The sequence below is a fragment of the Papio anubis genome, chromosome 18 (genome assembly GCF_008728515.1).
Source record: "Papio anubis isolate 15944 chromosome 18, Panubis1.0, whole genome shotgun sequence".
NCBI lineage: Eukaryota > Metazoa > Chordata > Mammalia > Primates > Cercopithecidae > Papio > Papio anubis.
Genome location: NC_044993.1, coordinates 20,326,818 through 20,348,721, shown reverse-complemented (window position 1 = coordinate 20,348,721; position 21,904 = coordinate 20,326,818). Strand labels below are relative to the sequence as shown.

The 21,904-nt window shown below is 45.1% G+C and overlaps 1 protein-coding gene across 2 annotated transcripts in view; it reads left to right on the top strand.

The window, feature by feature from the left end:
* Window positions 1-19,760: 19,760 nt before the first annotated feature.
* Window positions 19,761-21,904, top strand: part of LOC101009425 (cytochrome b5 type B) — a 40,209-nt gene continuing 38,065 nt past the window's right edge. The window contains exon 1 of one of the 2 annotated variants that reach the window (XM_003917105.3): window positions 19,761-20,112. In XM_003917105.3, the coding sequence (XP_003917154.1) occupies window positions 19,939-20,112 (174 nt within the window). In that variant the 5' untranslated portion in view covers window positions 19,761-19,938. The remainder of the gene's footprint in view (window positions 20,113-21,904) is intronic. The other variant, XM_009196762.3, reaches the window with a different exon arrangement.

The following is a 21,904-nucleotide window of genomic DNA, read 5'->3' as shown; positions in this document are numbered from 1 at the left end:
CAGATGCTATCATGCCACAGCTTTTTCATCACCCTGCGTCAAATTTCTAGAGCTTTCCGCAGGTTAACTTGTCCAAACATCCTCTTTGGTTTGGGTAGGATTCTCTTTCTCCCTTTCCCACCTCCAACTCTCACCTATTATATACATAAAGAAAAAGAGGGTGGCTGAACTTTAAGATAACCTCTCTATCCTCTGGTAGACACTTTCGGGAGCATTTCCTACATTGTAACACACCCATGAGACTTGTTTTCTCTTAAGCTACATGCCCTCCGGCCTGTATTTTCAGTATGGTTTCCAAGTTGCTGACACGCAGAAACGGTGCCAACATGAAGAAGCAAGTATTGCTGCCCCAAATGCAGCAGCAAGATGTGTTTGAATGTTTTAGAATAGTTGATCATACTTCAAATTCGTAACGGGCACTGCTCACAGAGGGGGCTCTTAACATCCAAGGCAGGTCTGGGCTCATAGCACTTCTGGAAAGTAGAGGCCGAGTTCTGTGTGTGCACATACAAAAGAACAGAAGCCTACCTCCAGCAGCTTGGGCAAAAGCAAAGGTGAATTTAGTGGCTCAAGTAACCAGAAGACCAGATTTCATTGGTGACTAGATTCAAGTGTTCACTAATGTCCTTAGATGTATTTCTGCTTTGTTGAGCTCCATTCTTCAGATTGATTCTTTCTACTTGGCAGAAAAAAGCACCTACAGAGAGTCTAAGCTTTACTTTTTCTCCAGATTAGTTTTTTGTTTGTTTTTGTTTTTTTTTAAGATGGAGTTTTTGCTCTTGTTGCCCAGGTTGGAGTGTAATGGCGTGATCTCGTCTCATCGCAACCTCCACCTCCCGGGTGCAAGCGATTCTCCTGTCTCAGCCTCCTGAGTAGCTGGGATTACAGGCATGCATCACAAGGCCCAGCTAATTTTATATTTTTAGTAGAGATGGGGTTTCTCCACGTTGGTCAGGCTGGTCTCGAACTCCTGACCTCAGGTGATCCACCCGTCTCGGCCTCCCAAAGTGCTGGCTGGGATTACAGGCTTGAGCCACTGCGCCCGGTCCTATTTATTTATTTATTTATTTATTTGAGACGGAGTCTCTCTCGGTCGCCCAGGCTGGAGTGCAGTGGCATGATCTCTGCTCACTACAACCTCCACCTCCCGGGTACAACCGATTTTCCTGCCTCAGCCTCCCAAGTAGCTGGAACTACAGGTGTATACCATCGCACCCGGCTAACTTTGTATTTTTAGTAGAGATGAGGTTTCACCATGTTGGCCAGGCCGGTCTCGAACTCCTGGCCTTGTGATCTGCCCGCCTGGGGCTCCCAAAGTGCTGGGATTACAGGCGTGAGCTATCTTGCCCTGCCGGGTTAGTATTAATAAGGAAACTTATGTCACACCTCCCTGAATTGTCTTTCCCTGATGGCTGCTTTAAATCACATGCCTATTCAGGAAACAATAGGGCCAGGAAAACAGCTTCTCTGATTGGACAGAGTGGATCATATGCCCAACCCTTGTCATCACCGGGAGGTGGAGCATACTGATTGGCAGCACCACTAGTTCACATAGAATGGAAGAGGAACAGTTCCTAAAAGAAAAATTGGCCGGGTGCGGTGGCTCAAGCCTGTAATCCCAGCACTTTGGGAGGCCGAGATGGGCGGATCACGAGGTCAGGAGATCGAGACCATCCTGGCTAGCACGGTGAAACCCCGTCTCTACTAAGAAATACAAAGAAGAGCCGGGCGAGGTGGCGGCGCCTGTAGTCCCAGCTACTCGGGAGGCTGAGGCAGGAGAATGGCGTGAACCCGGGAGGCGGAGCTTGCAGTGAGCTGAGATCCGGCCACTGCACTCCAGCCTGGGAGACACAGTGAGACTCCATCTCAAAAAAAAAAAAGAAAAAGAAAAATTGGAGCCACAGAAACCAGAAGACAGAAAGGGATACAAAAGCCCATGAGAAGACCTACGTGCATTTTCCTTGTATGGTGATTCATAGCTTGCTTCACATACTCAAAGTTATTGTATAATCCAAGAAATAGTAAGAATTTTGGGGGCAGGCGCGGTGGCTCATGCCTGTAATCCCAGCACTTTGGGAGGCCGAGGCGGGCGGATCACTTGAGGTCAGGAGTTCGCGACCAGCATGGCCAACATGGTGAAACCCCGTCTCTACTAAAAATACAAAAATTAGCAGAGCATGGTGGCAGGTGCCTATGATCCCAGCTACTCGGGATCCCAGCTACTGAGGCAGGAGAATCGCTTCAACCCGGGAGGCGGAGGTTGCAGTAAGCTCAGATTGCACCACTGCACTGCCGTCCAGCCTGGGTGACAAAGCAAGCCCCCCCCTTTTTTTTTAAAGAATTTTTGGAGAAGAAAATGCGTCCTCCCACTCCAGATATTTCATTCGGTGTGGAGGGCCATCAAGTACCATAATGCTCCAGCCTCCTCTTCAGTCCTTACTCCTGCACATAGGGAAAAGGAGAGCATTAGGAGAAACTGGGCATGAGTTGCCGTGTCTTCCTCTTCTTGGTATCTGAGGATCAAGAAGGGAGCACAAATTCTCTCCTTCCACATGGGAGGGTGCTCCGGTCCACTACTGCTTGGGACTGATGGGATAGTCTGTCTTATTAGGATACAAGGACACACTCAGCCACATTCTCCAGCCTATAGCCTTTATCAGAAGATTATCCATCTTCTGACTTTTTTTGCCCCCTCAATTGATTTAGAGCCTGAGTAGGGAGGAAGTGTGAGATACATACATATATATATATATATATATATATATTTTTTTTTTTTTTTTTTTTTTTTTTTTTGAGATAGTGTCTCAGTCTGTCACCCAGGCTGGAGTAAAGTGGAGCCATCTTGGCTCACTGCAACCTCCACCTCCTGGGTTCAAGTGATCCTCCTGTCTCAGCCTTCCAAGTAGCTGGGACTACAGGCGTGCACCACCACATCTGGCTAATTCTTGTATTTTTAGTAGAGATGGGGTTTTGCCATGTTGGCCAGACTGAGTCTGCTATTTAATGAATCCCTTCTCAAAAGTTATCAAGAACCACCGACTTAGAGGGTCAGGGACCCATAGATTCATCCTCTCACCTCTCCCCTTCCTTGCTGTGTTCCCAGCCCCAGGAGAAGAAGCTGTTCTCCTTGGGAATCCACAGAGATAGTGGAGTGCTAGAAGTAGCCTCAGAGGGAAATTACGAGAAAGGCAGAAAAGTTAGATTTACTTACAACTGCAGGTGAGAGGAAATGGATTATATCACATGGAGCGGGGCGGAGAACAACGGAGCAGTGATTTAATAGTGGACTTCATCAGAACCACGTGCAGGGTGTGGCATCCCTGGTATTTTTCCACAGCCTCACCCTGACCGGGACCACAGTCACATCTGTCCCCCATCTCGCCCAACCCACTTGTATCCTTTTACGCCCACTTCTTGGAAAATAGATTGTTCCACTTCCACAGAGAGAAGCAGGAGTTTGGTGCGTACATACCAGCTTAAATAACACAGTATTTTATTATTATTAATTTTTCATTATAAAAGTAATATACAATCTTTGAAATAACTAAACAAAGATATAGAGAAGCATAGAAAAGTATAAAGATGAAAGTTAAAGTCAGCTCCAAGCCCTCAACTCTGAGATAGCTATTGTTAACCTTTGAGTTTATTACTGTTCAGCCTTTTTTCTGTATATATTTTAAAATTTCTTCATATTCCTTAAAAATTTTATAAAAGTAGCTCAAATAATATAGAAGCGCATGATGTAGAAGACGAAAATGGTTTATTCTGCTATTTATCCTAATATTATGATATAGTTACATTATTACATGGAATTTTTTTTGTTGTCACCACGTCCTTTTCTCTTTCCTGGCCTCAGGAATGGTTGAAATACTGGCACACACGGCTGGGCGAGGCAGCTCATGCCTGTTATCCCAGCACTTTGGGAGGCCGAGGTGGGAGGTGCTTGAGCTCAGGAGTTCAAGACTAGCCTCGGCAGCACAGTGAAACCCCATCACTACAAAAAATACAAAAAATTAGCCAGGTGTGTGGGTTCGTGTCCATAGTCCCAGCTATTCAGGAGGCTGAGGTAGGAGGATGGCTTGAGCCTGGGAGGTGGAGGTTGCCGTGAGTTGAGATCATGCCACTACCCTTGCACTCCAGCCTGGGAGACAGAGACAGACCCTCTGTCGAAAAAAAAAGAAAAGAAAAGAAAAGAAAAGAAAAGAAAGAAATGGCACTCATGTGAGAAGAAGGTACCCATATTATGACATCCATTGTAGAGTTGAGGAACTGAGGCTCCCAGACTCAGCCACAGCAACACCCCACTCTTGGTTGGGTGGCCAGGATCCCTGGGGACACGAACAATTTCCTTACTTAATAGGCAGCTTGGTTAAGAAAAGGCAGTAAGAGGCTGGGCGCGGTAGCTCATGCCTGTAATCCCAGCACTTTGGGAGGCCGAGGTGGGCGGATCACAAGGTCAGGAGATCGAGAACATCCTGGCCAATATGGTGAAACCCCATCTCCACTAAAAACACAAAAATTAGCTGGGCATGGTGGCGCGTGCCTGTAATCCCAGCTACACGGGAGGCTGAGGCAGGAGAATCGCTTGTACCAGGGAGTTGAAGGTTGCAGTGAGCTGAGATCATGCCACTGCACTCCAGCCTGGTGACAGAGCAAGACTCCGTCTCAAAAAAAAAAAAAAAAAAAAGAAAAAAAGAAAAGAAAAGAAAGAAAGAAAAGGTGGTAAGAGAAGTGGCTTCCATAAGCCGGGGCCCTTGGCCTTTCTTTCTCTACCAGAAATACCCATCACATTTACCCGTGCTCACACTGGCCTCTCCAATTCAAAGGATTTGATTCTGGGAACATACAGCTGCAAGTGAACAAAGAGTCAAGGGAAAGTTCTTTATCAACAGAAGAATTATTTTATTCAATGTGTTTCCTTACAGAATTTGGGACAATATGGGGAAAGAATGAGAAGAAATAAAAGGCCAGTTACTTAGGCCACTTTTAATGAATCACCCCTCAATGTCATTACCCATCCTTAGTCAGGAAAAGCTTGAGTTTTTCCATGCCAAGAAAAACAGAGGGCAGGAAGAAACAAATTACGACCTTGTTTGTGTTTTGTGTCTCAACTGTTTGATTTATAGGACTTGATCCAGTGATTATGGATGAAAGAAAATATCCCAGTGTCCCAAACCTAACCTGAACTTAACCGGGGGTGGGTCTCATGTCCACTGCTCAAGTTAGCACAAAGTTAAAATGCTTTAAGAAGAAAGCGTCGAGGTTTGGAGCTGCCTGTAGGCATTCTCAACCCAGCGGCAAGGCCAAATTCCTTTCCCACACTCCGACTTCAAAAAAACTCTGTTTAGAAGCTTTACCCCTTTTTCCTTATCCCAGAAGCTGAGCATTTATCTGTTTAGCAGATAGTTCTCAAGCACCTACTGTGTGCAATGCATGACGTTGGACAGAGGACACAGAAAGCATACAGATCAATCAACACACAAATCAGAAAACGTCATGTAGGCTGGGTGCGGTGGCTCATGCCTATAATCCCAGCACTTTGGGAGGCCGAAGTGGGAGGATCACTTGAGGTGAGGAGTTTGAGACCAGCCTGGTCAACATGATGAAACCCCATCTCTACAAAAAATACAAAAATTAGCCGAGCATGGTGGCAGGTGCCTGTGATCCTAGTTACTCGGGAGACTGAGGCAGGAGAATCGCTTGAACCTGGGAGGCAGAGGTTGCAGTGAACTGAGATTATGCCACTGCACTCTAGCCTGGGCAACAGAGTGAGACTCCATCTCAAACAAAAAAAAGAAAAAGAAAAAGAAAAAAAGAAAGTGTCATGTAGCCATGAGCAAATGGAGAATAAAGAAAACAGAATGATGTGTTAGAGAGACACTGGGTAACCACTTAGGAGGAAGTGGTGAGCCATGATCTTAGGAAGGCAATGACATTTAAACTGACATTGGAATAGGGTCTGTATGTGAAGCAGGGGTTGGGGAGACCATTCCGGCAGAGGGAAAATCCTCCAAGACAGGCCTGTGCTTGACATATAGAAATTAAGCTATCCTGAGGCCGGGTGTGGTGGTTCATACCTGTCATCACAGCACTTTGGGAGGCTGAGGTAGGCGGATCACCCAAGAATTCAAGACCAGCCTGACCAACATGGTGAAACCCGGGCATGGTTGTACACACCTGTAATCCCAGTTACTCAGGAGGCTGAGGCAGGAGAATTGCTTGAACCCAGAAGGCAGAGGTTGTGGTGAGCCGAGATCATGCCATTGTACTCCAGCCTGGGCAACGAGAGCAAAACTCCATCTCAAAAAATAAATAAATAAAAATAAAGAGAAATTAAGCCATTTTGGAGACACATATGCTGGCTAGTGACAGCCGCTGATGTCAGGCTCAGCGTAAGCGGGCAGGTGTCCTCACTTTCTGAAGGAGCTGTGCCCACCTTGACCAGAGCCCCGTGGGGCTCCACCGTACTCAAGGGATGGAGGGCTGCCCCTGACGCCCCAGCGTGGCTTACCATCCCAACACCCCTTGATAGCTGCTTGAATATTGCATTTTTATCCACCACCCAGGCCTTCTCTCTTAAGCTGGTGTCATGGAAGTTTGAAAGAAATGGAAGAAAAGGAGCGACATGACCGATTCTGTTTGGTGCTCCTACCTTGAGGCCTGGTTGGCATTTTCCGAGAGGAAAATACAGCAAAATAGTATTTTTTTTGGAGGAGGGTGGACGGGAGAGAGTGAGAAAAAGGAAACAAGGCTTCACATTTTCTATGATTTTCTAAAACTCTGCACGTTGACAGTGGTGGCGAAATAAACTAATCCCAAAGTTGTTTTTCTATTGAGAAGAAAGTGGAGGTGGATTTCATTCTTTTGTTTCCAACCTTTTCTCCCAGTGACAAAGTATAAAACACGGACACTAGAGAACAAAGTGAACCTCAGAAATCCTGAGAAGACTGCGAAGCTTACTTTCTTCCTCAGGAGGGAAGAGGGGGATGTTTCTAGCCCTCCCTGGAACCGAAAATGAAAAACACGAGTTGTGTGCGTTGGAAAGAAGACAAGGCCGTATCTGAATCATCGGCGTTACAATAGTGTGAACGTCATTATGGCAGCACTTCAAACAAAAGGCTATGAAGCTGTTGCGCAGAACTGCAGGTGCCATCGTGCTCACTAACGGTATGTGCTCCATGGGTATGGGCTTCAGCGGTATGGAAGCACTGAAGATGCCTCTCGAAATGCTGCACCCCATCTGTGCTCCAGAGTGGGGCGGGGCCTGCTACAACCTTGACTCGAAACACAAGATGCCTGAGTGGATTGGGGGCGGGAGTGAGCTCCAGAAGTTAATTGCTTTTTCTTTTTCTTTTCTTTTCTTTTTTTTTCTTTTGAGACAGAGTCTTGCTGTGTTGCTCAGGCTGGAGTGCAGAGGCATGAACACAGCTCACTGCAGCCTCAACCTCCTGGGTTCAAGTGATCTCAAGCAATCCTCCTGCCTCAGCCTCCTGAGTAGCTGGGACCATAGGCAACTGCCACATGCTTGGCTAATTTTTGAATTTTTTGGGGGTAGAGACGGGGTCTTATCATATTGCCCAGGCTGGTCTCGAACTCCTGGCCTCAAGTAATCCTCCTGCCTCAGCCTCCCAAAGTGCTGAGATTACAGGGGTAAGCCACCACACCAGCCAGGACATTTCTGAAACATTATTTGCAAAGAAAGGACTGTGACTTCCTGCTGGTGGTACCAGAAAAGGCGGAGACTCACCAGAGTTGGGGGATTGGTGTGTAACACGTTTCCGCCCAACCTCTCCCTTGCCTTGGCCCCTTCAGTCCTCTGTGATATGCTGGGTCCTCTACAGTGAGTGGTTTGCCTGTGCCACTTCCCCAAACAACTCATCACAACTCATCAGGTTTTTTCCCTTTGGATCTGACAGTGCAAAAGGTTAGATGTGTAGACTGTTACAGTCAGGCGCGGTGGCTCACGCCTGTAATCCCAGAACTTTGGGAGGCCGAGGTTACAAAGACCACTCAGTGTTTTGCTCCTGGTAAAGGAAGGTAGGCGCTCTGTGCACTCAAGACCAGTGTTCACAAGCCCTTGTTTTGTTTTTTTGTTTTTTTGTTTGGAGACAAGGTCTCGCTCTGTTGCCCAGGCTGGAGTGCAGTGTCGTGAACATGGCTCACTGCAGCCTCAACCTCTTGGGCTCAAGCAATCCTCCTGCCACAGTTCCCAAAGGAGCTGGGCCCACTGGCGTGTGCCACCGCATTCAGCTAATTTTAAAAATGTTTGAAGAGATGGGATCTCTCTATGTTGCCCAGACTGGTCTCAAACTCCTGAGCTCAGGCGATCTTCCTGCCTCGGCCTCCCAAAGTGTTGGGATTACAGGTGTGAGTGACCGCACTTGGCCTAATTTTTTGTATTTAGTAGAGACGGGGTTTCACCATGTTGGTCAGGCTGGTCTCGAACTCCTGACCTCAGGTGATTCACTCGCTTTGGCTTCCCAAAGTGCTGGGATTACAGGCATGAGCCACTGTGCCTGGCCAAAAAATGATATCTTAATAAAGCGATTTTTTTAAAGTACAGTAAATGACCAGGCATGGTGGCTCATGCCTGTAATCCCAAGACTTTGGGAGGGTGAGGTCAGGAGTTAGAGACCAGCCTGACCAACATGGTGAAACCCGGTCTCTGCTAAAAATACAAAAGTTAGCCAGGCGTGGTGGTGTGTGCCTGTAGTACCAGTTACTTGGGAGGCTGAGGCAGGATAGAGATCTGCTTGAGGCTGGGAGGCAGAGGTCGCAATGAGCCAAGACTGAGCCATTGCACTCTAGCCTGGGCGACAGTGTAAGACTCTGTCTCAAAAATAAAATAAAATAAAATAAATAAAATAAAATAAAATAAAATGTAAAAGTTAATTTAATCACCATGGAGCTTTCTTGCTACTCATCCTTAACAGACTAGAAAAAGGCCATTGGCCAAAGACAACTGATGCATTTGGAGGACAAAACCAACCGACAGGAAACTTTGTGTTTATAGAAACATTATGACTTATCAAAGTGGCCTTTGCCCAACAGACTGTAGTAAAAATAGTGACAGTCATCTAATCTATGTGCTAGATTGTCTTTAACAAAAAGAATCTGGCCAGGCGCTGTGTCTCATGCCTGTAATCCCAGCACTTTGGAAGGCTGAGGCAGGAGGATTGCTTAAGCGTAGAAGTTTGAGACCAGCCTGGGCAACATAGGGAGACTCTGTCTCTACCAAAAATAAAAGAAATTAGCCGGGCATGGTGGCACATGCCTGTAGACCTAGCTACTTGGGAGGCTGAGACAGGAGAATAACTTGAACCCAGGAGTTCGAGGTTCCAGTGAGCTATGACCATGCCAACGCACTCCAGGGCAAGAGACTGAGACCCTGTCTCAAAAAAAAAAAAAAAAAAAAAAGAGCCGGGTGCGGTGGCTCACGCCTGTAATCCCAGCACTTTGGGAGTCTGAAGCGGGTGGATCATGAGGTCAAGAGATCAAGACCATCCTGGCCAACATGGTGAAATCCTGTCTCTACTGAAAATGCAAAAATTACCTGGGCATGGTGGGGCACACCTGTAGTCCCAGCGACTCGGGAGGCTAAGGCTGGAGAATCGCTTGAACCTGGGAGGCAGAGATTGCAGTGAGCTGAGATCTTGGCATTGCACTCCAGCCTGGGCGACAGAGCAAGACCACATCTAAAAGAAAAAAAAACAAGAAGAATAAAAAAAGTAAAAAGAATCCCTTATATTATAAACAGCTTCACAATTTTAAAGTCTTTTCACATCCATTTACTCAGTGGCTCTGCACCTGACAGGGATTGCAGCCTTTCAATATTTTTAAATCACTCTCCTTCCTCCTCTTCATGACTTTTCTATAACATCAAATACAGACTTCTAACACTATATCTAGGTTTCGTTTGTGATTTTAACAGCTTTATTGAGATATAACTCACATACTATACAATTCACCCATTTATCTCGTAAAATTGAATATTTTTTAGTATAGTCACAGGGTTGTGCAATCATTATTACAATTTAATTTTATTTTATTATTTTGATACATAATAATTATGCATATTTATGAGATTCAGTTTAATTTTAGAACATATTCATCTTTCCCAAAAGAAAACTCTTACCCACTAGCAGTCACTCCCCATTTCTCCCCAACTCTCTCTGTCCTAGGCAATCACTAAATCTACTTTCTTTTTCTAGAGATGTGCCTGTTTTAGAAATTTCCTGTAAATAAAATCATATAGAATGTGATCTTTTGTAACTGGCTTATTTCACTTAGCATGATGTTTTCACCATGTTTTAGCATGTTATTTTTGTTGCTGAATACTATTCCATGTTTTTTTTGTTGTTTTTTGTTTTTTGTTTTGAGATGGAGTCTCGCTCTGTCGCCCAGGCTGGAGTGCAGTGGCGTGATCTCGGCTCACTGCAAGCTCCGCCTCCCAAGTTCATGCCTTTCTCCTGCCTCAGCCTCCTGAGTAGCTGGGACCACAGGTGCCCGCCACCGTGCCCGGCTAATTTTTTGTATTTTTAGTAAGACAGGCTAATTTTTGGTATTTTTAGTAGAGACGGGGTTTCACCATGTTAGCCAGGATGATCTCCATCTCCTGACCTCATGATCCACCTGCCTTGGCCTCCCAAAGTGCTGGGATTACAGGCGTGAGCCACTGCACCCGGCCTACTATTCCATTTTAAGGATACAACCATATTTTATTTATCCATGAATTAATTGATGGGCATTTAGATTGTTTCCACTTTTTGGCTATTATGAATAATGCTGCTAGGAATATTTGTGAGCCAGTTTTTTTTTGTTTTTGTTTTTGTTTTTTTTTGAGTCGGAATTTTGCTCTGTCACCCAGGATGGCCAACATAGTGAGATCAGGAGTTGAGACCATCCTGGCCAACACAGTGAAATGCCACCTATACTAAAAATACAAAAATTAGGTGGACGTGGTGGAGTGTGCCTGTAATCCCAGCTACTTGGGAGGCTGGGGCAGGAGAGTTGTTTGAACCTGGGAGGCCAAGGTTGCAGTGAGCTGAGACTGCATTCAACCTTAGTGACAGAGACCCTGTCTCAAAAATATATATATAATAATAAATTAAAATAATAAACTAATAAAATGATATTGAGCCTGTAATCCCAGCACTTTGAGAGGCCAAGGCAGGCAGATCACTTGAGGCAAGGAGTTAGAGATCAGCCTGGCCAACATGGTGAAATCCCATCTCTACTAAAATTACAAAAATCAGCCGGGCATGGTGACTTGTGTCTGTAATCCCTGCTACTTGGGAGTCTGAGGCAGAAGCATCACTTGAACCTGGGAGGTGAAGGTTGCAGTGAGCCAAGATCGTGCCACTGCACTCTAGACTGGGTGATGGGGTGAGACTCTGTCTCGGTAAATAAATAAATAAATAAATCGAATGAACTTGAAGAAAAATTTTAAGCGAATAAAGCAACAAATAAAACAATAAAACTTATCTATAATAAGCTATGCTTTGTATAAAAAGGGAAGGGCGGCCGGGCGCGGTGGCTCAAGCCTGTAATCCCAGCACTTTGGGAGGCCGAGATGGGCGGATCACGAGGTCAGGAGATCGAGACCATCCTGGCTAACACGGTGAAACCCCGTCTCTACTAAAAATACAAAAAACTAGCCGGGCGAGGTGGCAGGCGCCTGTAGTCCCAGCTACTCGGGAGGCTGAGGCAGGAGAATGGCGTGAACGCGGGAGGCGGAGCTTGCAGTGAGCTGAGATCCGGCCACTGTACTCCAGCCTGGGCGGCAGAGCAAGACTCCGTCCAAAAAAAAAAAAAAAAAAAAAAAAAAAAAAAAAAAAAAAAAGGGAAGGGCTGTGGAAGGGATAAACAAAATACAAGTGAATTGTATTTATTACCTATTAAAAATAAAGTAGCAAACACTGGAAGGAAGAACAGCGAATGTTCTGAAGCCAGGAAAACCAACCCAGGGTGGAAAGCATCCTTGCCAATGGCTGTTTGCATCAGCCTATAGTTTCTTTCACTCCTAGAAGCTGGGCTGGGCTGGTGGGGGTCGGGCCTCACTGATATAAGACTGACAAGATGTTCTTGGGTGAAACTCCAGAAGAGGCCACCTAACGGGCCAGGAAGATCTGGCTGACTTGAGAGTGGGATCTACACCAGAATGCTGACAACCAAACACCCTCTGAGGCTATACCCTGGAGGATATAGGTTCCTAACTTTGCAAGGAAGTCTAACTTTCCTGAAGCCTCCCAAACACTGGATGACTCAGGCCTGGCCCTGGGAAGGGAAAGAGTGTTGGAGTGTTGGAGTGTGACAGCTTTAGAAGTTTGTCTTCCCTCTGGCAGGGGCAAAGAGTAGGTTGCCAGGGAACATAATATCTTGAGAAGGGCAAGAAAGATTGGAGGGCCATCTCATTGTATTTCATTCCTGGAAGAGGAAAAGGGAACATTCCTCTCCGCTGCCACCTCAAAAGGGTAAGAGAACACAGGGCATGCCTGATGACTGCAGAAACTGGGACAGCAACCTTGCTTCTTGCTCTGTTCTCAAAGAGCATGCACAATGTTTGCCTTGACCATTTCCTGTTTATACAAAAGCAGTAAAATGAGCTTGCAAGGTAAATAACAACTCCAGGCCAGGCACGGTGGCTCATGCCTGTAATCCCAGCACTTTGGGAGGCCGAGGAGGGCGGATCACGAGGTCAGAAGATCGAGACCATCCTGGCTAACATGGTGAAACCCCATCTCTACTAAAAACACAAAAATATTAGCCAGTCATAGTGGTGGGCGCCTGTAGTCCCAGCTACTTGGGAGGTTGAAGCAGAATGGCGTGAACCCGGGAGGCAGAGCTTGCAGTGAGCCGAGATCGTGCCACTGCACTCCAGCCTGGGGGACAGAGCAAGACCCCGTCTCAAAAAATAAAAAATAAAATAAATAAAATAAAATAAATAAAAATAACAACTCCAGTGGAGCAGTGTCTCACATGCTAAGGTAGTGTTATCTGAGATAAATTACAGAATACACACTGATTATCATCCAGCCTGGGGAGAGGATTTTCTAACTTGTAAAAACAGCAATAGTAAAATGTTCATGTTAAAATTGTTTTATATGGTAAGTGCCATCTTCCTTGTAATTTTCCTTAAGAACTGGGTTTCTGGCCGGGCGCGGTGGCTCAAGCCTGTAATCCCAGCACTGGGAGGGAGGCCGAGGCAGGCGGATCCACAAGGTCAGGAGATGAGACCATCCTGGCTAACAGTGAAACCCGTCTCTACTAAAAACACAAAAAATTAGCGGTGAGGGTGGCCTGTGGTCCCAGCTAGATGTGGGGCAGGAATAGGGAACCAGGGGCCAGACTTGCAGTGAGAGCTGAGATCAGCCACTGCACTCCCAGCCCTGCAAGGCTGACAGAGCGAGACTCAGAGTCTCAAAAAACTGGGTTTTCTGGGCGGTGGTGGCTCCAAGCCTATAACCCCAGCACTTTGGGAGGCCGGGAGCGGGTGGATCACAGAGGTCAGGAGAGATGAGACCATCCTGGCTAACCAGGGTGAAACATCCAAATCTCTACTACAAAATACAAAAACTAGCAGGCTGATGCTTGGTGTGGGCGCCTGTGATCCCAGCTACTCGGGGAGGCTGAGGCAGGAGAAAGTGGTGGGAGGTGGAGCTTGCAGTGAGCCGAGATTAGCCACTGCACTCCAGCCTGGAGTGACAAGAGCGGGGCCGTCTCAAAAAAAAAAAAAAAAAAAAAGAACTGGGTTTCATTTTTCAGCATCTAGAAACAATAGCCCCCAAAATAGCCAGCATTTACTGGTGACTCTCTGTGATAGGCAGTGTGCTAAGAATTTTGTTTAATTCTCATGTCGCCATAATGCTTTACTGTAGCTACCCAGTAAATTTTTGTCAAAGAGCTTGAAAAAATCTATCAAAGACCTTCAAGAAGAGAAAATTACAGACCAATACTCTTCATGAATATAAATGCAAAGATCCTTTTAAAATATTAGCAAATTGAATTCAATAAACGAGATTAGCATCATAACCAAAGTGGGATTTATCTCAGGAATGCAAAGATGGTTAATTTTTTTTTTTTTTTTTGAGATGGAGTTGAAGGGGTGGCCTGCCCCTCCAAACCTGTGGGCGGTTCTCGTTAGGTGGAACGAGAGACTTGAGAAAAGAAATGAGACACAGAGACAAAGTATAGAGAAAGAAAAAGTGGGCCCAGGGGACCAGTGCTCAGCATTTAGAGGACCCGCGCTGGCACCGGTCTCTGAGTTCCCTCAGTATTTATTGATCATTATCTTTACCATCTTAGAAAAGGGAAGTGGCAGGATAATAGGATCATCATAGGGAGAAGGTTAGCAGTAAGACATATGAATAAAGATCTCTGACATGAAGAAGTTTAAGTAAAAGTGCTGTGCCTTGATATGCACATGCAAACATCTCCATAAACCTTTTTAGTGCATAAAGAGCAGTATTGCCGCTAGCATGTCTCACCTTCAGCCCCAAGGCAGTTTTTTCCCATCTCAGTAAATAGAACATACAATCGGGTTTTACATCAAGATGTTCCATTGCCCAGGGATGGGCAGGAGACAGATGCTTTTCTCTATGTCAACTGCCAAGAGGCCTTCCTTCCTCTGTTACTAGTCCTCCTCAGCACAGACCCTTCATGGGTGTCAGGCTGGGGGATGATCAGGTTTTTCCCTTCCCACGAGGCCATATTTCAGACTATCACGTGGGGAGAAACCTTGGACAATACCTAGCTTTCCTAGGCAGAGGTCCCTGCGACCTTCCGCAGTGTATGTGTGCCTGGGTACTTGAGATTAAGAGAACGGTGATGACTTTTCACAAGCATACTGCCTTAAGGCACTTGTTTAAAAAAGCACACCCTGCACAGCCCAAATCCGTTAAACCTTGAGTCACCACAGCACATGTCTCTTGCAAGGACAGGGTTGGGGGTAGGGTCACAGATTAACAGCATCTCAAACACAGAACAAAATGGAGTCTCTTATGTCTACTTCTTTCTATATAGACACAGTAACAGTCTGATCTCTCTTTTCCCCACAGGAGTCTTGCTCTGTCACCCAGGCTGGAGTGCAATGGTACGATCTCAGCTCACTGCAACCTCCGCCTCTTAGGTTCAAGCGATTCTCCTGCCTCAGCCTCCCAAGTAGCTGAGACTACAGGTGCATGCCATCACGCCTGGCTAATTTTTTGTATTTTTAGTAGAGACGGGGTTTCACCGTGTTAGTCAGGATGGTCTTGATCTCCTGACCTCATGATCCACCCACTTCAGCCTCCCAAAGTGTTGGGATTACAGGTGTGAGCCACCAAGCGCAGCCAGATGGTTAAGTTTTTGAAAACCACTCAGTGTAGTTCACCATATTAACAAAATAAAGGAGAAAAAGAATATGATCATTCTGATAGATGTATAAAACATATTCAACAGGCCAGGCACAGTGGCTCATGCCTATAATCCTAGCACTTTGGGAGGCTGAGGTGGGTGTATCACATGAGCTCAGGAGTTTGAGACCAGCCTGGGCGACATGGCAAAACCGTGTCTCTACTAAAAATACAAAGAAATTAGCTGGGAATGGTGGCAGGTGCCTGTAATCCCAGCTACTCGGGAGGCTGAGTCAGGAGAATTGCTTGAACCCGGAAGGTGGAGGTTGTAGTGAGCCGAGATCACACCACTGCGCTCCAGCCTGGGTGACAGAGCAAGACTCTGTCTCAAAAAAAAAAAAAAAAAAAAGATGAGGTCTTGTTATGTTGTCCAGGTTGGTCTTGAACTCCAGAGCTCAAGCAATCCTTGTGCCTCAGCCTCAAAAGTGCTGGGATTACAGGCATGAGACACAGTGCCTAGCAAAAAATAATAACCTTTATTTTTATAATAATTTTAATTTATAGAAAAGTTGCAAAAATAGTACAGTGAGTTTCTGTATACTCACTCAATTTCCCATAATGATAACACTTTACATTGCCATAATATGTTTGTCAAAAGTAAGAAGTCAACACTGGTACCTTACTGTTTTATTTGGATTTCGCTAGTTTTTCCCTAGTGCCCTTTTTCTGTTCTAGGATCCAGTCCAGGATACTACACTGCATGTAATTGTCATGTCTCCTTAGTTTACTTGAGTCTGTGACAATTTCTCAGTCTTTCCTTTTTTTTTTTTTTTTAAATGAGCTTGACAGTTTTGAGGAGTACCGGTCAGGCATTATGTAGAATGTCCCTCAGTTTGAGTTTACCTGATGTTTTCCCATGCTTGAACTATGGTTACGAGTTTTGTGGAAGAATGCCACAGTGGCAACATGCCCTTTTCATCACATCACACCAGGTGCTGTCAACACGATTTATTATGGAGAGGTTTTAATTTGATCACTTGGTCAATAAGCTGATTTTAAATAGTATGTGGGGCCGGGCACAGTGGCTCATGCCTGTAATCCCAGCACTTTAGGAGGCTGAGGTGGGTGGATCACCTGAGGACAGGAGTTTGAGACCAGCCTGGGCAGCATGGTGAAACCCCCTCTCTATTAAAAATACAAAAATTAGCCAAGCGTGGTGGTGGGGGCCTGTAATCCCAGCTACTCGGGAGGCTGAGACAGGAGAATCTTTTGAACCTGGGAGGTGTAGGTTGCAGTGAGCTGAGATTGCACCATTGCACTCCAATCTGGGTGACGAGAGTGAAAAAAAAAAAAAAAAGTATGTGGAAATACAAAGAATGTAGAATAGCAAAAATAATTTTCAAAAGTTAAGAGCAAAGCCTTAAGACTTATATTACCCGATTTAATGCCTTATGACAAAGTTACAGTAATCAAGACTGTGGAACTGGCATAAGGATAAACAAATAAGTCATTGGAACAGAATAGAAAGTTCAGAAAGAGAACCACACTTAAATGATCAATCAATTTTCAACAGAGACAGGAAAACAATTCAAGGGGGAATTGTGTTTTCATCAGATGGTGTTGGAACAAGTGGGTAGTGGGTATCTGCATAGAAAAAAAGAGGCTAAGAAACCTGCCCAAGGTCACCAAGTCTGTGAGTGGTAGGGACAGGTATTCCAAGCCAGACTTTCCGGCTAACATGTGCTATAAATTGTGAATATAAATTTACGACCAAAACATTTAGGTCACAATAATTTTTGAGTGTAAAATTCAATTTGAGGCTATACTATTTAAAAATGTCAATGTCATGAAAGAAAAAGCAAAGTTAAGGAAATGTTCCAGATTAAAGGAGACTCAAGAGACTTTGCTAAGTGCAATACATGATCCTCAACCGGATCTTGGATCATACAGACACACTAAAATTCCACAAAGGACATGAATGCAATAATGGAAAATAATATGGAGAGTATGTTAGAGAATAGTTTTGTGTGAATGTTAAATTCTCTGAATTTGAAAATCATACTGCAGTTATGTAACAATATGTTCTTATTTTTAGAAGATACGCGTAGAATTATTTGCCTGTAAAGGGTGGGTGATGTCTGAAATAGTTCAGCATTATTAACAACAACGATCAAAATATATGTGGAAAAAAATAAAATATTGAAAAATGTTAACAATTGGTAAACCGAAGCTAAAAGTATACGGTCATTCATTGTGTTATTCTTGTAACTTACTTGTTAGAAATTCTAAAAAAAACATTTCAAATAAAATGTTACATGTATATATCACTTAAGTGCTAGACTTCGTAATTTTTTATTTTTTATTTTTATTTATTTGTCTTTTTTGAGACAGGGTTTCGCTGTGTCATCCAGGCTGGAGTGCAGTGGTGTGATCACACCTCACTGCAGCCTCGACTTCCCAGACTCAATCCATCCTCAGATCTCAGCCTCTCAAATATCTGGGATTATAATTGCGTGCCACCATGCCTAGATAATTTTGTATTTTTTGAAGAGACAAGAGCCTCACTAGTTGCCCAAAGTGGTCTTGAACTCCTGGGCTTAAGTGATCTGTCCACCTCGGCCTCCCAAAGTGCTGGAATTACGGGACTTGAGCAGCCGCATTCAGCCTGTAAATGTTTTTATTTCTTTCAGAGATTTTGTTTCTTATGTCATCTCTCTACTCCCAATGCCTATCCTAAGACTTGTAACAGTAAATAGTAAATGTCTGGAATAAATGTAAATATTTGAATCTGGAGTTTGTGGAGGATCCTAAGAATCTTGTGAGATTGTTCTCATCGTGTCAGTCTAACTAGGGAAGTAAATTCTGTAAAGTTAAAATTTATAGATGTAGCAGGTTTCCAAAAATAGTAATATGCTTTCTTAGGTACTACAAAGGAATGGAACCACTGGAGCTCAGAACGGCAGGAGAAGTTTGAAAATAGAAGAAACTGAAGAGGAACTTGAAAAGCCCGTAGGCATTGAAAGGAAGAGGAGTGCTTGGGACAGCAATTGCGGGTAGAGCGTGCAGTATCCCATGTTTCTACCACCATTCAGAATCTGATTTTCAAACGAATTCTGTGATGATCAGGATCAATCTGCACTATTTTCATCTCTACGTGATCTGAAATTAACTTGGTGGACCTGGAATGACCACAGATGTGGTTTTAAACCAGCAAGTTTCGTAGTCAGGGCTGGTGCAACAGGCTTACAAAGGGAATGGTGGAAAATATGATATGTTAGTGAAAGAGGTTGCGAATGGATTGTGGAGACCCCTGAATGGTAGACTGAGAGAGTGACAAGATGAAAATGACATTATAGGAAGAGCAATCTGTCAGTTATAATGGCAGTTAAAAAGTGGCTCACAACACTGCACCTTAACCAAACTTGGAATTCCAAAGTGCTGGGACCTCTATTGGAGAGCAGTTAAGTTCAGTTCTATTTTAGATCACGTAGAGACTAAAATAGTGCAGATTGATCCTGATCATCACAGAATTCGTTTGAAAATCGGATTCGGAATGGTGGTAGAAACATGGGATACGTGGCACGCTCTACCCCCAACTGCTGTCCCAAGGACTCGGGACAGCAATTGCCTTTCTAATTGGCTACCCTGTTTAGCGATTACTATGCACCAAGCGCTTTACAGGCACTCTCATTAAAATAGGCAAACTGGGCCAGGCGCAGCGGCTCACGCCTGTAATCCCAGCCCTTTGAGAGGCCTAGGCGGGCGGATCACCTGAGGTCAGGAGTTCAAGACCAGCCTGGCCAACACGGTGAAACCCCGTCTCTAGTAAAAATACAAAAATTAGCCGGGCGTGGTGGCAGGTGCCTGTAATTCCAGCTACTCGGGAGGCTGAGACAGGAGAGTCGCTTGAACCTGGGAGGCGGAGGTTGCAGTGAGCCAAGATCGCACCACTGCACTTCAGCCTGGGTGACAGAGCGAGACCCTGTCTCAAAAAAAAAAAAGAAAGAAAAGAAAAGGCAAACCCATTTGTTAAGAGAGAGCTTATCAAGCCCATTTTACTGATGGGGAAACTGAGGAGAGACGGGATTGGCCAGATCACGACCTGGAGGCAGCAAAGACGTAAAATCACGGTTGGGATACAAGATGTGCCGGTAGTGTAGGAGAAACGAGCTTCCTGAGACTCAGGAGAAAGCCACAGCGATGGGAAGGGAAGCGGAACACTGAGACCCTAAAGGCCCACAGGCTGAGCGAAGGGGAACCTCTCCTGAGGTGACAGCTGTCAGCACATCTCTTTTCGGCGCCAGTCCAAAAATCGCGGTATCTGATTGGCGAGGTTGGAGGGGCTGAACGACCCTAATTGGTTAGTTCGACCTCGAACCAGACTTTCACCTGGAGGATCTGGCGAGGAGTGGGCGGGACTTCTAACTGAGTCACTTGTTTCATTGGTGAAAAGAAAACGAACCAGGCACTATTCGGAAGTGTGATTGGCTGTTGCTAGGAACCGTCTCAAGGCCTTATGGGCCCTGGTTACGGAAGCCGAGGAAGGCTGAGAGCGGTCTCTCCAGGAAAGTAGTCGCGGAATCTCAGTTAGCGGTGGAGAGGCGGTATGTCCGGTTCAATGGCGACTGCGGAAGCTAGCGGTAGCGATGGGAAAGGGCAGGAAGTCGAGACCTCAGTCACCTATTACCGATTGGAGGAGGTGGCAAAGCGCAACTCCTTGAAGGAACTGTGGCTTGTGATCCATGGGCGAGTCTACGATGTCACCCGCTTCCTCAACGAGGTGGGGCCTGGGAGGTGGGAGGCCTCTGGAGCTGCTGGGGCGAGGGGTGAAAAGGCTGTGTGGAGGGTATGTGGGAAGGAAGGGAGGCTTGGCTGGGGGCGATAAGGCGTACGAAAGGGATCACGACCCTCAGAAGGAAACTGGGGTGGGATTGGGGGGAGGGCTTTAGTTTGCATGCATTTCCAGTCAGCTCCGAGTTCTGGTGCCTTATGTAATACCATGTATTACTTATGTGTCGAGCACTTGCTGTGTGCTCAGCTAAACTCTAAGCCATCATTATCTTTATTTTACAGAAAGGGAAACTGAGGCTCACAGGTTGAGAACTCTCAAGGCCATGCAGTTAACGGCCTAGATCCTTTGAACCTAGGTCTGAAGTGCACCCACATCTGTGCTTTTCCAGTGTGCCTTCTGAAGTAATACCGTTTTTGGTTTTTGTCTTCTAGAGTAGAAGCTGAGATTTCTCTCCACACGCTCCCCCATCTTTATTATGCCTCCATTGTCTTTTTTTCCCCCCTAATCTGAGTTGACCTTGAGGCCAGAAATTCATAAATCAACCTTTTTTTTTTTTGTCATTGGCTCATGTTTTGTCATTTTTCTTAAATATTCAAGGCTGTTTTATTTAATCTTCAAGCCTGTTGCATTAGATCTCATTTTAAAAATTATCTTTGAGATCATTGTGCAACTAATTTTTTTTTTTTAATTAAGGAAAGAGGATAGACTTTTAAAAATGTAAACTAACTTTTTGAGGTGTACATACGTAAATTGTGCCTATCTAAAATGTACATTTTGCTGAGTTTTGAAAAATGTATTCATCCATGTTAACACATAAACCATTTCCATCACTCTAAAAAGCTTCCTTTCCCTTTGCAGTCATTCTCTCCCAACCCTAGGCAACTAGTGATATGCAACCACTAAAGATTGGTTTGAAGCTTTGATTGTGTGTGTGTGTGTGCGTGTGTGTGTGTGAGATCATTTTATTTTGAGCAATAGATTAATGACTTGTGAAAGCTCACTTCTATTTCTCTGAAGCAAATATACTAGTGAAATATTTTTTCGATTAATTTGGGGCCTAAAAGAGAAATCTCTGCATCCTGACTTTTAATTCTAAAAACTTTTAAAATGTAAAAGTTTCCCCCAAAGAACATTATTTTTAATAAATCTTAATAGTGAACAATAACTTAACAAACTCAGAATTTAGTAACTTCTTGCATTTGTATGGTGTATGGCATTTTATGCTTTTAAAATTGCTTTCCGGCCGGGTGCTGTGGATCACCCCTGTAATCCCAGCACTTTGGGAGGTCGAGACGGGCGGATCACGAGATCAGGAGATCGAGACCATCCTGGCTAACACGGTGAAACCCCGTCTCTACTAAAAATACAAAATACTAGCCGGGAGTGATGGCGGGCGCCTGTAGTCCCAGCTACTTGGGAGGCTGAGGCAGGAGAATGGTGGGAACCCGGGAGGCAGAGCTTTCAGTGAGCTGAGATCTGAGATCACGCCACTGCACCCCACTGCACTCCAGCCTGAGACTCTGTAGTCCCAGCTACTTGGGAGGCTGAGGCAGGAAAATCACTTGAACCAGGGAGGCGGAGGTTGCAGTGAGCCAAGATCGCGCCATTGCACTCCAGTCTGGGCGACAGAGTGAGACTCCAAAAAAAAAAAAAAAAAAAAGGCGGGGGGTGGGGGGCTTTCCCATTATTTCATCTTCAGAACAACTAGTCCAGGGTGACTTGGATAGTGGTGATTTTTATTTTAACAGAAGTACGAGTAATAGGTTCAGAGAGACCCTGG